Below are 16773 nucleotides of genomic sequence, written 5' to 3'. Positions count from 1 at the left end.
TCTCCGTTACAATACTGGAAATCTTTATACTGAATGTAACATTTGAATTTGAACATATATTTTATACGAAGAAATACATACATTTTGCATTTTCTGTATTTTCTGTTAATTGAAATCCAGTTCTCTCCAGTTTTTCAAAATTATTTTCAAAAGTTATGGAAATCTCTGTGTTTTGTCTTCATTTTTTAATTTCAAATATATTCAGTCACTTAATTGCCCACATCTATATGTCCCACTCTTTGCATAGAGTGTACTTTTCCCCCAAGATGTTAACCAGCTTCCAACAAGTCCCATTAAATTGAATTATTTGGGCACACAGGTTTTAACATTTAGAGCTTCACTTTAACTGGTATCTGATATTCTGATAGTCCACTCTCTCCTCCTGAATACCCATGCCTGTAACCTGTGAAAAAACAGAAACAGGTGTGAAGCACTACTAATTAACATTAATCAGGCTTCAAACAAACAGTCAATTCAAACATACATTTCCAAAACATTGCATACAACTAGGTGTGAAAACAGACTTTGATGATTAACTTAGTGTAGCAGGCACAATTAGCCAGCGGAGGGTGTAAAAGGGTGGTTTTAATTAGCATCACAATTATTTCTCCCTTCTGGATTAATCAAGAAAGCCATTTTAGCAGTCATTAGTGTACCATACACTGACTGTCTTGCAGGCATCCCTTTCAACATTAATACAGAAAGACTTAAAGGGACTAAAAAGCCCATCTTCAGGCATCACAATGCAGAACCAGGGGTAAAGAAGGCATTTTATAAAGGAGTGAGTACTATTTATGTTTATTTTTTATTTATTAGATCATTTATTTTTCATGATTGATTGAATGTGTCTCTGGTGCAGAAAAGGCGTGAAGCAGTTCCAATCATAATGTGATTAGAGTTTGAACATACATAGATGTGGAGAAACAAAAATATACAGGAAAGTCAAGAAAAGTTTAAACAAAATGTTTTCTCCACTATGAATATCTTCGTACCTAACAATATCCAGTTTCATCTTTTGAAAATCAACCACATATAGTGTACATAAAAAAATGTTTTGATAGAGCTTAACTCTTCTAGGTTAAGTTTTCAATCAGCCATTTTACTATTGGATCAAATGGAGCAGGTCTGCTGGGGTGATTGTGCTCAGTAAATGCAAAGACTCTGTAGTCTCTGATCAGTGCTTTGGTGATGATGCAGTCTGTGTTTTGATACATGGTAAAATCATTGAACAGAACTGAATGCTTTGATATTATCATTTGTACAAAATCTGAATTCTGTGATTGGATTGGATGCTTAACTAGGATTAACTCATGCCGCGTTTTGAATTGTGTTTGACACGGTATATAAATTAAGATATTTTTGCTCATGGAAGAGTCTAATGTGGATATTTAATCAGCTCAAGATCAAGATTTTTAGTAAATTAACAGTTTGTCTGAAGAAATGGATTTGTGGCACTAGCCTTTAAAACCTTTCTCTTCCAGGAGCCCGGGTACAAGTCCAGCTCGGATCACAGGCAATGTGTGATGTTCGAGAATCGCCAATGCCAGCACACATTTACAAGAAAACAGTCACACTAATAAAATTATATTCTAAACACATAGCTAATTCAGTTCCTGTTGCAAATATTATTCCTACCCACAAAAACATATAATCAGGGATAGCTTTAGGATGGATAAATATAAAGGTATTAAAGTCACAGTAAGGTGAAATTGAACTAGAGCCCATGTTCTGCAAAGGGACTAAATATATTGATCCAGTGATATACACAACATAGACACTGAACCATAAACTGTTTTCCTGTCCTATTTTTATGCTAGTCACCCCTTTTTCTATCCATAACCCTTCTGCATATTGTTATTATGAATTACCTTCAGGCCAGTTCCATATAGCAGAAGTTCAGCAATATGGAAAAATCTCATAACTTAACTAATGCTACAGAAATTTTTGAATAAATGTTGCCCAACAAAAGGTGTGTTAAGCTGTGTTCCATACTTGGAATTGTGGGGAAAATTGACACAATGCTGTTATTTGTGTTATTTGTTCCCTTTTCAAAGACAGTTATTGATATCCCCCAAAGGAGGAGTAACCCAGCAGTGCTGGTCTCAGCTGACAGTCACTCCTGCAGGAAATGTAAATCATACGAGGCAAAGCTGGTGAAAGTGAGAAGGGTCTATAGACAGAAACTGATGGAGAGGGAATCTGTTCAGGCTAAGGTAAGAAGAGAAACATATTGCAGAGACAGAAACTGGGCAGAGCTGCCATTTCCTCATCTAGGAGTTCCTTGTTTATTTTCATTCATTTTCTTTTTCATGTTACTTTCATAATGGTATTACACAGTCAACTGGTAATGTTTGCGGCAAAAGTTCAGATTAGTGTATTTTCTGAAATATAAAGAAATGCAGATAAATATCTGACAGGCTAAATAATTCATAGTTCTGAACCTCAATAGAGATCAGAAAGTAGCTTTATGTTTTTCTTTATCCTTTTATTTCTTAGATTTATTACCGTACTGATGTGAATAGGGTATAGATATTTTAATTCAATTGATAATTAGAATTATAATTGAATTCTGTTGCGAGGTCAGATGTATGTACTTTTCATTACATTGTATATTTGAATGTGGTGGGATTGTACTATCAGATCATGTACATTTGGTTTTAATCTGTGGACAACAGGGAGAGCATGCTTGGTATCGTTTGTCTGTGTGTAGAGCTCACTGTATCCTGAAACATACACAAAATGCGTGTAATGTGAATAGAAAATTATGAATAACTTTCAATTTTCAGCCGGTGCTTTTGAACAGAATTACAATTTAGAACACTTAGGTCAAAAGGGTTTTCAGATCAAAATGTATGGTTAAAAAAGCAGAGATAAAATGAATAATACATGCAAGATATTAACTCAGTTTGGGTATTCAATGTAATGTATTTAAGTAAATTTTGATCTTACATTTTTAGTACTGAGATTACTGATAAAATGATGGGGATTTTTGTCTTTCTGTAATTTCACTGAGAGAGAGTTACATTTCTGTTTTCCTTCGCTGTGCAGAATGTATTGGAACTGACAGAATCAGCTGCTTATATCGGAAACAGCTGTAAACTCCAGGAATTAATCTTATCTGAGTGCAAATAATACTTACAAAGACTAAAATTCACATGAAAGGAAAATACAAATAATCATTCAGATTTTAATAAAATAAAAGTAAGGATTCAATTTAAAATGATGCAGTATTTATATTTTATTCAGAAATAAAGTATATGAAAGCACAAACTGAACTTTAGCTTCCAAAACTCAGATTTAATTTGATCTGTTATTTTTTTTGTACAGGCTTGTAAATGTAGTCATTTTTGGTAGGTGGTGAAAGTGGTAATTTATGAATGTATCTTAAGAATAAAATTTACATGTACGTCACTTTGTTTTTTTAAGAAACTGTACTGGTATACCTCACAACATAACATAACTTTTGTATTTGACAAAACAGCTGGGTGAGTCCTCTGGGTATCGTCAGATGGCAAGCAGCCTGCCTTTTGTCCTAGCTGTGCCTTTACCTTTTCAAGACAATCTGCATTTCATAGAATTTACTTTACCAGGTGCCAGCTAAGGTTTTTCTCAATCAACTATATATATATATATATATATATATATATATATATATATATATATATATATATATATATATATATATATATATATATATATGTATATGTATTGGGAATACATACTAAATATAAATATACAACAAACATTTCCTGGTCTATTTTTATTTCATTTTATGAACAGTCTAAAAGGAAAAGACAAAACATTTACAGTTTGCGTTGTCTTCCTAGAGATATTTCATGCTTTCAAATAAATATATAGCCACTGTACATTTAAAGTAGCTGTTTCTGAATGTTATAGATTTTTCCTTAAAGCGATTATGTTTTACTATTGCATAAGTGAGACTAGTAAGAGTTATTTACCTTTTTTTACATTAAGCAAAACAAAAACTTTTGTATTGCTACATCACTTGAACTTAACTTTATTATCATGATTATATATAATAATAATAATAGTAATAATATATTTTATAGTCTTTAAATACATATATAGAAATATTAAATATTGGGAACATACATTTTTCACATACAAATATTTTATAATTACTATGATATAATTTACTATGAATAGTACTACTACTAATAATAATAATTGTATAATATAATTATTATAAAAATATAATTTTCTGTCAATAATAACAATAATAAAGCTTAAAAACAAAATGTCTTACTAATTAAAGTTTGCAATCACAATTTTCTTGAATCTCTGAAACATCTATTAGTATATTGTATATTTTATACTTTACAAAAACAACAACAATAATAATAATAATATGATCTGAAAAATAATTATAAATGAAATTGTTTACTGATACTAGTGCTTCTGATCACTCTGAACTTCAGATAATATATAAATGTCAGTACCTGCCCTACCTCCTTGTGAGATCCACCATCTGTTAAAGGGTGACAGAAAATCATCTGAATGGAAAGTGTGCTGTTAATTTTGAAACATAACAGACTCACAGACTTTCCATGCACTCACAGGGAAGGTCAGTGTACTAGGTTGCAGAACAGTGTGATCACAGGCACTCAGCTGCCTGACCGTCTGAGAAAGGTCAAGTTACCATCAGCAGGAAGTCTTCTGCTTTTCCACTTCCATAGCAAATTCTACTGGAATACATTCACAGATTTCTCAGAGAGAAAATCATTAAAAAATGTATTTCAAGAACTGAAAAGTGTAAGCAACTATCAAGTATATTACTGTGAAATACAATGTATGAGAAAGCAGGATGTCAGGTTTTGAACACACACACACACACACACACACACACACACACACACACACACACACACACACACACACACACACACACACACACACACACACACACACACACACACACACACACACACACACACACACACACACACACACACACACACACACACACACACACACACACTATGCCCAAGCGTTCAACTGTGTTAACATAAGAAACAATATATGCACGGACTGAAAATGAGGATATTGCCATCTTAACTCTGAGCCTTGCCTAATATACAGACAACTGTCAACATAATAGTTTCCTCTATAAAATACAGTAAAGTCTGACAATTAATTATTAATTAAACTTGTACTTCCTTATCTAGAAAATCTGGACAACTGGGAAAGTATGTTTGATAAATGAGTTTTGAGACATTAAGACATCTGAGAACAGACAAAATAATGTTAAACTGGCAGGTGATAGAAATAATATGCTGTGGTTATCAATGTACAATTACAAACACATACATACACATATATACCATAATCCAGATGGATATATGTTAATTCGTATAGTAGATTATCACCAGTGTTAGTATGTGACATAAACTAAAAAGGGTATTCTTGGTGATCCATGCTGTGGTTTGACTCATGTGGTATAGATTATCTCAGGAGTCCACTTTGTGTAGAATGGACACAACATTGACACACACAGGGGGGGTGCTTCTGTCATCACAGCACATAGACAGCTGTAGACAGAATGCCGATCGGATTGCAAACCGAATACTGATCTGTGAGTGACAAGAACAGGGAAAGCCTAGTAAATGCCCATTTCCAGATAAAGCTAGGATCCCTGTGGTATTAATTAAATTTCTATTTTTACTGGACTGCAACGCTTACAGAGTATACTGGTTTTTGAATAGTTCCAGCTGCTATCTTACTGCAAAATTCACAGTCTAGGAAGCATGGGTATCATCCAAGTTTATGCAAACATTCAGGTTTGACTTTCATTAAAAGTGTCTCTTGCATCCCAGTTGGATTCAAAGCAATTTTTTACAGACATTAAGAGGAACGAATCCATGGAGAGACCATATGTTGAAATACAGATTAATATCACCATTATATTTCTGTGCTGAAATCAGCGCTATGCTACCTGCAGGGAGCCTTAATGGGTTAATAGGACCATTATTCAATTGTATTGGCATGACATCTATTGTAGCACATCCACACTAATCCAGTCATAATTCAACAAGCAAACAGGAAGGCATTCTTAATGACTTAAATAAATGCACATCCATCTAGTTAATCAAGTTAACAAAGAAAAACAAACCAATAAAACTATCTAACTTTAGGGAGTTAAATGGGGTGCTACTGGATTGGACCGGGGTCAGATTAGAGGTATTTACAAGAGGCATTTGGAATTGGAACTGGGCCAGTACTGTAAAATATTTATCAGCCACCCAGACCTGAACCAGCAGTGTCTCATATGTTGGTTTCTGGTCCATATCCAGTAGATGCATTTTGGCCAGATGATACAGGCTGATTTTGTGACATTGTGAATGGTTTTGATATGATAAATAATATTTAAAGCAATACAATAAGAGGGATGTTAATGTTTCCTCTGTACTGCATAGATATCACAGCATTTTGTCTTTGTAATTCTGATATGGTTAAAAATCACAGCTGATATCAAGTTTAGTAATACAAAACACCTTTACAAAAAGAAAATGTAGTTTGCTTAACAACCTGCCCGCAACTAAACACATCTCATATTTTACAGGGAAACAGCCATTACATATCTGATCAAATTAAGAGCATAATTTGTACCATATGGTAAAAGCTGTAACACTATGGGAGTGTTTGGCAGATATATTAATTTGTTTGTTTATTTGTTTATGTATTTCATGTGAGTCTTTACAATATTTACAGAAATTACCCCTCTATTCCAAAACAACTGCTAATTTGCTTGCTTGTGTTGTCTTTTTAGTTTTTTGCCAATGTCATATATACATATATATAGTAGTAAGCATGCTTGATTTAAAACGATAATTACCTTCTGAAATCCAACATCTTGTCTCAGACATGCACTGCTGTGTAAACGTGTTAGATATTTAGCATTTGTATACTCTGATGCATAAGGAATATTCTCCAGATACCATGCCTAGAGAATCGAGTGATGCGAGCTGTTTTCACTCAGTGTTTTTCCATCTGTATGCAGAAACACAATCCAAAGGACCAGCTGGAATAATTAAAATTAATTTCCAAGAGAAAGATGAAGCTTGATATCTACAATGCATGGAGTGCCCACTCAAAACTCAGACCTCAGCATCATTAAAGAGGCATGGGACTATTTCGATAAGAAAATATACAGAATAATCCCAGCAATTTAGAAGATCTTTGGTATGTCTTGGAAGAAGCATCTAACATCATTCTACAAGACTTATTTGAAAGGATCCCTATAATAATTTTAATGGTTTTGATGGGGAAAGGGTGGACATATATTGCTATTATTTAACATTAATATATATTCTGTATCAATCTGGATTGTCTTCTTCATAAAGGTGTATTTGTATTGAAATACAGTGGACAAATGCTAAATATCCAAGACTTTTCCAAAACAGTGTAATGCATGTGTCTAATAACCCCCATTTGTTTTTCTAAATATGTATATATTTGTTATCCTAGATAACAAACTATTTAAATAACTATTTAAAGCAAGAATATACCGTTTATTTCTGTTAACATCTTTATGCATTCTGTTCAAGATATTTTGTTTATATTGGGTAAAGGTGTTTAGATTTGTCTGTACTTTTGATTCTGTGGCTTCAGGCTTTGCATTTTCTGAAACAGATTACTTGTTTATAGAAAATACATAAGTGACAGAATGGGACATTATTTACAACATGGATGGTATCGCAATGGAACAGTGACTTTTGATTACTGAAACTCCCCGAGTAGGTGTGTTAATTAATTAAGAAGACTCAAAGGAAAACTTAAATTAATTATGTCAGGAATCTGTTCAAAGTACTGGATTACAAGAGGCAGATGTGGACTTTATTTGTCATGTTCAAGTGACTTTTATTCCCATAGCTCCTCTACATAGTGTTCATGTTTTTGTTATCTTTGATTTAAATAAATACATAGATAGATAGATAGATAGATAGATAGATAGATAGATAGATAGATGGATGGGAAAATCTAGTTCCTTTATGGCCCTTCCTTTATGTGGAGGTCTCCTCTACAGATATATATACATTAAACAAGCTCATCAATATTTTAAAAGCTTGCCTGTATGCTTTGTTAATTGATGAACTGTTAAGAGTTTGAAGTAATTTTTTAAGATTTCTCAATTTTATGTATTACCATGTATTCACTGGTCTCCTGGTCACCTGACAACAAATGCTTTTCATGCCTTAAAACAACACATTTCACATCTCTCAATGTCTACAGGAATAAATGTTATGACATAAAGAAATGACAGTTTTATGATAAATGAAAAACAGGTCCTTTGACAAATTTCTATTGTCTTTCTAGGCAGTCTCTAAGAAGCCATGGCAAACATTTCTGAATGGCTCGACAACATGAATTCCTCTGGATACAGTGACTTTGAACCTTGTGTCCCCTGGAGAAGCACAAGTTCAAGAGTTGTTTTGTATATATTTATTGTAGCAGGAATCATCTGTACAGTGTTTGGTAATTTTCTGGTTGTGCTGTCTATTGCTTATTTCAAACAACTGCAGTCCCCAACCAACTCATTTGTCATGTCCCTGGCTGTCGCAGACTTTCTTGTTGGTCTCATAGTGATGCCTTACAGCATGATCAGGACCATTGAGGGCTGCTGGTATTTTGGTCCCACATTCTGTGAAATTCACTCCAGCCTGGATGTTATGCTGTGCTCAGCCTCAATCTTTCATCTTAGCTGCATAGCCTTTGACCGCTACTATGCTGTGTGTAACCCTTTGGTCTATGGGTTCAAAATGTCCAGAACACGAGTCACTCTCCTAATTATTGTCTGCTGGGTTGTCCCTTTGCTGATTTCATTTGCTCCCATTATGCTTGGACTTCATAAACTTGGCATCGAGCCTAAACTGCCCCATGATGTATGCTACTTCTTGGTCAACCAGGTCTATGCTATCACTGCTTCCTTCGTGGCCTTTTACCTGCCCATGTTCATCATGCTGGTCGCCTACTGGAAGATCTACAAAGCAGCGAAAAGACAAGCCATGCAAATCAATGCAGTTGAGAACCAGATGACCATACACAATGTAGACGTTGACCCCTCCAAGAAACAGAAGCAAAGAAATTCCATGAAACGGGAGAGGAAAGCAGCTAAAACCCTTGGTATAATCATGGGAGTTTTTCTCCTTTTCTGGTTGCCCTTCTTCACAACAAACATCATTGACCCATTTATAGAGTACCAAACAGACATGGTGATCTGGGATGTGTTCCTGTGGCTCGGTTATGTGAATTCCTCCTTGAACCCGTTCCTGTATGGCTTCTTCAACAGGTCCTTCAGACGGGCATTTTTCATGATAATTGGATGTAAGATTTGCTTACCTGGTTCTCCACCCAGCATTGACCTTTCTAATACCAGGAGGGATGGTAATGAACGGACAGCCAACCAATGACATTCCTCTTGGCATTCTTCCCTTCGTTTATTTCTTCAGCTTGTGGTTGGAAAGGAAGCAAAATGGTTTGCTTTAAAATGAGAACATGTTGAAACATTACATTGCTCAACTTGTTTAACAGTGTGAGAGGTGAGCCTGCAGGTCTTTTTGTGATCTTAATTTAATAAGAGAATCACATTGCTATTATTAGTAGTACATTTAGAAGAAATCACTGGCAAAATTAATAGTGACTGGTAAGGAAAAAAAGGAAGTTCAAGCTTACAAGGTTGTAAGTAGTTTCTGCAAGCTTCCTTTCAGTACAGCATCTTTGTAGCACTGCAAGGCTAAGGTTTTGTATCTGAATACGGTCATTATAAAGACCGTTGTGGTTTTCAATGCACATTGAAGCATTTGTAACATAGCATGTACTGCTGAAACAATTATGACCCATTTCTCATTGTACCATTAGAATGTGGCAGGACTCCTGAGAGCATGGTTGCGATGGGGTATGTTACAATATGCCAACTGTGACCGGGTTTCCTGATGTGTTATCAGAGAGAGATTAATTAGTCCACCCTACATACATTAGATGTGCTGTTTGCACTGTGAACTTGCACTGTGAACTTGCAATGTGAAAAAGTGGATGTGAAAGATAGTGGATGGATATTTATAAAAAGGCTATGAAACTGTATATTCAAACACATTTTTAAATAAAAAAAAGGAAACCGAAAATGTTTAGATTTTAAGAAACTTTGTTGTTAATTTTACAACATCACCTTTTTTTATGAAATATCAATAGTTTTGAATGCTTATATGTGTTGGAAATGTATATTTTGTTTAGAAATCTACAACACTGTTTTCCAGTTCCTGCCCTGGGGACCCAGTCATTTGGGTTTGGGCTTTGATACAATCCACACACAAGTAATTGTTTTAAGTCTTCTGTTTTGCATGACATTTTCAGAATACAAGGAAGAAGGAATGCTGTCCATTCAGATACACTCCTTTTTTGTTTTTCAAAGTGATTTCTATTCTCCTGCACCCACCTAGATTATGAGCAATCCTCTCTTCTCTTCTCACTTTACACTTAGGTTCAACAACTAGATTCTGGAACATGACCTTTTCTGAAATTATTCACTGTAAACAACCACACATATTGTTTTCAAAAACTTGGGTTCTTAGTGGGTCTCCAAGATCTTTTGTCAAATACCAATTTAATAGTAGAGATGATGTATATATTATACTTATTTATATGTCTATGGTTATCTCATTGTTCAGTTTTAAGGCATGGGAGTACACAGTGTACCAAGCACATTCAGAAACATGCATCACTTTGAATAGAAAAAATTATTCTGGCATGAATACACAGAACAGAACACAAAGACACATAGTTTCCTGGAGTGATCTATTTTTTTAATCAAAGTAATTTGTATTCTAGCCAAATAAATAATCACCCTGGTAATTCTTTTAAGGATTTTCCTTCAGAATATTTTGAAGCCAGATGAAGGAGTATAACAGGCCAGGTGGATGAACATTCTTGCCAGAATCACTTTTGATGGAACAAACCATCCTACTCACTATGACAATATTTCATAACGCTAATAGCATTCCATGCTAATACTTTAATTTCCACCAGTAACAACACTATTCATATGAAGGAAGAGGTGGTGGATTCATATTGAAATGCATAGTACAAATTACAACATACAGACGGGTGACAAATTAAAGGAAAACCAACATAAAGTGTCTCAGTAAGGTGTTGGGAACCACGGGCCACCAGAACAGCTTCAATGCTCTTGTCACAGATTCTGCGAGTCTCTGGACTCTACTGGAGGGATGGACACCATTCTTCCAAAAGATTTTCCCTCATTTGGGGTTTTGATGATGATGGTGGAGAGTGCTGTCTAATGTCGGTCCAAAATCTCCCATAGGTGTTCAATTGGGTTGAGATCTGGTGACTGCGAAAGCCATAGCATATGATTCACATCATTGTCATACTCATCAAACCAGTCAGTGAGCCCTCGTGCCCTGTGGATGGGGGAATTGTCAACCTGGAAGAGACCACTCCCATCAGGATATAAATGTGTCCCCATAGGAGTAAGGTGATCACTCAGAATAACTTTGTCATAAATTGCAGTGACCCTTCTCTCTAAGGGGACAAGTGGACCCAAACCATGCCAGGAAAATACCCCCCACAGCACAACAGAGCCTCCGGACCCCCTCACTGTAGGGGTCCAGCAGTCAGGCCTGTACTGTTCTCTCAGTGTCGCCACACATGCACTCGCCCACTTGTTGAGAATATGGTGAAGGATGACTCATCTGACCATATCACTTTTTTCCACATCTCTGTAGACAAGTGCCTGTGGTGCCCCAGTAATGACACCTCTTTCAAAGTCACTCTTGCCATCTTTATCCAAAATCGAGGTCAGCTGGGCCTGCTCAGCATTTATATACATGCCACAGTGCATGTTAGGATGTTAATTGCTTAATCATATCATGCAGTACAACTGTTTAGAGGCATCTGCATTCGTTATGTTCCTCCACTAATTTATTTAGGTTTTTCGTTTAATTTGTCACCTGTCTGTTTGTTTTCATAGAGAAGTCCCCATTACTTTTGAGCATCTTACAAGAATATCCAAGGAAATGACAAGGCTTTTGACTGATATTGTCTGATGAAAAGCCTTAAGCAAACACAGTAAAGTCATGCTGTGTAAGTGGCCTATGCCTGGTTTGGTAGCAGTTTTTCTTAGTCCTGTTGTGAAGCCTGTTTTTGAAATGCCATGGTGGGGAAACAGTGAAGAATAATGTAACTATGGATATGTGACATTTAAGAGATCTCTGCTAGACACCTTACACATTTGTTTCCTGTGCTGGATTGGCAAGTTAGAATGTTACCCCTTTACTTTGGGAGCTGAACCTCTTAATATCCTTTATCAACATTTGTCTTAGTATGTAATATGAAAGCAGTCTGGGTCCACATTACAATACCGTAACTGAAGCATTGTGACTTTTGTCATACTGTTATGTAATCTGTCTGTTTTTGTGTGCTTTAATTCAAATTTTTGCTGTTTTGTAATGGTATCAAATTAAAAGAACATTCCAAAGCTGGCTGTTGTTGTGCTTAGCACGTCCATTTTCTATAACAGCAATAACTACGTTAAATGTTATGACATGAAATGTTAATTTAAGAACAAAACAGAACACTATTTGTGAAAATAATATTTTCTAGCTTTAAAATCATTTACAGTAGAAGAAGACCTAAAGCAATTTGAATGCTTTATTTTATATGAGGAAATTAAAGAGTATTCATTACAAAAATAACAACTAAAAGCAAAGTTAATGTTTAATGGAAAACATGAGGAGGGGTAGGGGGGTCTGATTTTGAATAATGAAGGTATATTTCACACCCAAGAAATACCTGGGACTGTGGGTTCTAGGTTGGAGATTGAAATATTAAACTAATTCCGGTTAATGTAGGTCACCTGTTATAACACATTTCCTGCTGCAGAAATTACAGTGGGATCTTTAATGTCCACTGGTTGGTTTGGACAGTTTATTCAAAAAGTTCATTCAAAAGATGGTACCTCCTACAGGAGAGCAGGGACGTGCAGAGACACTGCAATGGGCAGTGGCTCAAAAACAAAAAGGGGGGGTGTTGTCAGAATGTCGAGCAGGGGGGGTTGAGCATAAGCGGATTGTGAAGCGGAACAACGGCACCTCCAGGGGTGGGGCCGAGGGGACACTAGTGGGGATCGAGGCAGCCCCAGCCCGGACCATTTTTGCGCCCTGTGCGACAGCACAATTCTTATTTAGCTGTAGTTTGCAAAAGCTGCACGATGACTTTCGTCATCGGTGCATTGATGGGACAAAATCAACACCAATCAGACACCTCTGTAATGGTGCGGTTTGGACCCCCATAAGCCGCACATGGGGTCCATTTGGTGATTATGAATGCCTTGAATAGCATTCACAGCATTCACATTGTACTTGATCCACTATAATTTTTTGAAATACTTTTATTATTGTTATTGGTATTTTATTGTGATTATTATTACTTTTAGCTATTTCTTCTGTGATCGTGCCTTTTTCTTGTTTTCTTATAATTATTTCCAACTCTATAGTACCTGAATTGTTTGTTAAGCCTACTGCTTTTTTACCGGATTAGAGAAACGTTAAATACTTTTTCTGTAGTTCTACCAATAAAGATACCTCAACATTTTTTATATAGCTAATGCCTGTAGTACTATTAATGCTAAAACATGTACATTGGAACAATGAAAACACACTGGAAATGCAGTAAGTACTGTAATTAATGCCAGTATTTATTCTATGCAAAATCTAAATATATAAAATGGTATATTTTACTTATATTTCAGAGTTTCACAAATGAAGATCTTACAGTCGATCGCTGTTTCCTAAACTTTTCCAAACTGCAGTATTACTTCATCCCGGCTTTTTCTTTAGAATAATTCTAACCTGTGAAAGGCTCTCTGAATTGTCACTCTGCTTATTCCCACCTTCAAGCAGAAGTAAATTACCCAATCAGTGAAGCGAGGTTTTAGAAATCAACTCTGTTAGGACAGAACTGCTCTGGAGGGCAGACCGTATATGATGCGTCTAATTGGATACTTGACTATAGGAGGCGGGACATACATGATGCAACCTTAGTTTAGAAAGGTTAGTAAACTTGTAGATGGAGCCACCCGCCACGTCTTGCCGGAGTTGACGCTCTGTGCCGTTGCACACACCTAGTGGAGAGTGAGGCCACTTAGGGCTCTGCTGACAAAAGGGGCAGTGGCTCGCCCCCCCTCTGCACGTCCTTGCAGGAGATCAGGCAATGGGAAGGGGCCTGATTTTCATTTATGACTTATATACTCTAAATTAACTATATGGTGACATTTTCTATTATGGATAAATTAGTAAATATATCTATATCTTAATGCTCTGTCTGAATCCCAAAGATTGATGATGATGATGGATTCCATTATAATTTACGCTATACGATTATTAATATTGAATCAGATTCCTTTAAATGTTTTTTTTCTTTTAGTACATACTATAATCTCATTTTTTTGTTCTGTGCTTTTTTTTGGTAATGCTCATTAATAAACCTGTTTGCTTGCTAGTTACACGAAACCAGAAAGCCTGGTTGTACCCAAGCTGAATGAACTACTAAATCTACAAAAAATATATATAAATAAAATATTATGATTTATGCTCCCTGTCTGTGCTATTCAGTACCACCAGGCAACAGATGTCTTAAACCAGTTAATGGTTTTAAGAGTTTAAGATTTTTTTTAATCTCAAAATCTGCTTTAGCACATTTCTACACTAAGAAGGATGCACATTGAGTTGATTATTTAAAAAGAAAAAAAACATGTGTAACTTTGTGAGTTTGTATTCTGATATGATATTCATTAATCTTATTATGTACAGCTCTGATATGCTTTTCATAAAAGGTGCTATATATATACGTTGTCATGTGCTTTTTATATGTTTTGTATTTCTAAGTCTAAGTTCCTTGTTCCTGTCATGTTTCCATGTGTTTAGTTTTCATTGGTTCCCCTATGTTTATTAGTCCTGTCTCCTCATTGGTTTGTGTTCATTAGTCTTGTTATGAGTTCTGTTTTCTCATTGGTTCATGTTTTATTGTCAACTTAATTGGTTAGTTGGTTAGTTGGTTAGTGGGTAAGTGTTGTTCGAGTCCAGTCCAGTCCAGTCCAGTCTAGTCCGGTCCAGCCTTTGTTTGGTTATTTCTTGTTTTGTTTACATCTTCCATTAAACTGCACTTGGGTTCTCATTCGTCTTTGTCCTGTTCCTGTTTGCTCTGCCAGTCTCAGCGTTACACATATATGTGTGTATATATATATATATATAATGTCATATTTAATTTAATTTTGATTAGTTCCTGAGTTTGTGCTATGAGTTAGAAATATAGTGGATATGCATCACAAGACTAGGAGTGCGTTGCATATATATATAGACATCCCATGCAGATTCACTCCCCCTTGGTGACTGGTGTAATGAACAAATGTAGCCCCAAGAAGTTCAAACACAGTGGATAATATATTGGGATGTCTTTGGAGACAATACTGTAATCGTATGATTTATCTCTCAACACAAAAATGCAGAACAGGAGCAATATTTATATTTTTAGCTGCATTTTGGCTGCATCGTTGCATTAATACAATACAGATGTTGCCATGGAACAGAGAAGTATAGCTGCTGCCAAAGCAAACATTTTGTAACACATGATGGTTACAAGAAAAGATGGTATATACACACACACACACACACACACACAATTTGTCACATGTATCAGTTGTGTAATTCAGCTCTACAGTGCCTTCTCATGGTTAGCACCATCACAATGAATCATTCTGTGTGAACATCGTACTGGAATTGTTATGGAAACCAAAAATAAATACAAAACTTTCTCACTTATGCTTTTCATACTTTTACCGCATAACCTTATTGATGGCCATCACCCTGTTTTGAGTGAAGACTAAATCTATAATTGATATTTAAACACAAGCTTTATCTTGGCAGCCATTGAGGTATCATCAGGTCTCATCAACCTCCCAACATCACATTGAGATTCCCATTAATTACTGGAACTTGTTTGTTTAATGTTAACTGTGAAATAATTAACAATGCTCTAATTATATATTTCCTCTAACTTGTTTTCGTTGCTCTCTGATGACTCTCAGGACTGTTTTTTCCCCAAGTATGTTTTAGTATTTAAATTACCAGGTGCATAGCTGTAACACACACAATGAATTACAATCAAATCCAGGTTCCATGCTACCAATGCACCACAGGAGTATCCATTAGTAGAAGAAAGGGCACAGCAGTGTATAGGCTTTTTAAATTGCCTTCCAACAATTTTGCTCAGATAATGAAATGTGTTCTTTGTGATTTCACTGTAGAGTGCCACCTTGCTGTAATGTGAAAATGAGAAAAACGTTTGGGTCTATCAGTTGTACTGCAAGTGTTAATAAACTGTAACAGTGTTTTCGGATGAGCAGACCAGTCTGACTTTACTTGAACTCTGAACATTTGTAGCATGTACGATCAGAGCCCCTGCTTGGATCTGAACTGCTGTCTCATGCACACCTCCGAGCACCCTGTCGTCCGCGGCTCCACCAGTCGAGAGATGATCCTGCTATGCGAAAAGGCCAGTCCCCAGACTTGGGGAGTTTGCACCCTCTACCAAGCTCAGAGATTGATTATGTCATTGTATCAAGCTCATACACCATGAGGTCCGTTAAATGTATATTAGCAATTGTAGATTAGAGGCCCTACTACGATTGAATTTCCACAAAAATCGTACAAAAGTTAGAGTTAGAAAAATTGGAGAGTGTTGTCA

At 35.8% G+C, this 16773-nt stretch overlaps 1 protein-coding gene across 1 annotated transcript; it reads left to right on the top strand.

Annotated features, from left to right (window-relative positions):
• Positions 1–2061: 2061 nt before the first annotated feature.
• Positions 2062–10101, top strand: LOC136766973 (5-hydroxytryptamine receptor 4). Its single transcript, XM_066720949.1, has 2 exons — positions 2062–2213; positions 8335–10101. The coding sequence occupies exon 2, from the start codon at positions 8352–8354 to the stop codon at positions 9426–9428; it is 1077 nt and encodes a 358-aa protein (XP_066577046.1). The 5' UTR covers positions 2062–2213; positions 8335–8351; the 3' UTR covers positions 9429–10101.
• Positions 10102–16773: the final 6672 nt, after the last annotated feature.

Source organism: Amia ocellicauda, chromosome 13 (genome assembly GCF_036373705.1).
Source record: "Amia ocellicauda isolate fAmiCal2 chromosome 13, fAmiCal2.hap1, whole genome shotgun sequence".
NCBI classification, from domain to species: Eukaryota; Metazoa; Chordata; class Actinopteri; order Amiiformes; family Amiidae; genus Amia; species Amia ocellicauda.
The sequence above is the reverse complement of the archived record's forward strand: the minus strand, read 5'-3'. Positions and strand labels throughout refer to the sequence as shown.

Bases quoted from the DNA above. Each gene is read 5' to 3' on its own strand.
- LOC136766973 (XM_066720949.1), top strand. From the start codon at position 8,352: ATGGCAAACATTTCTGAATGGCTCGACAACATGAATTCCTCTGGATAC.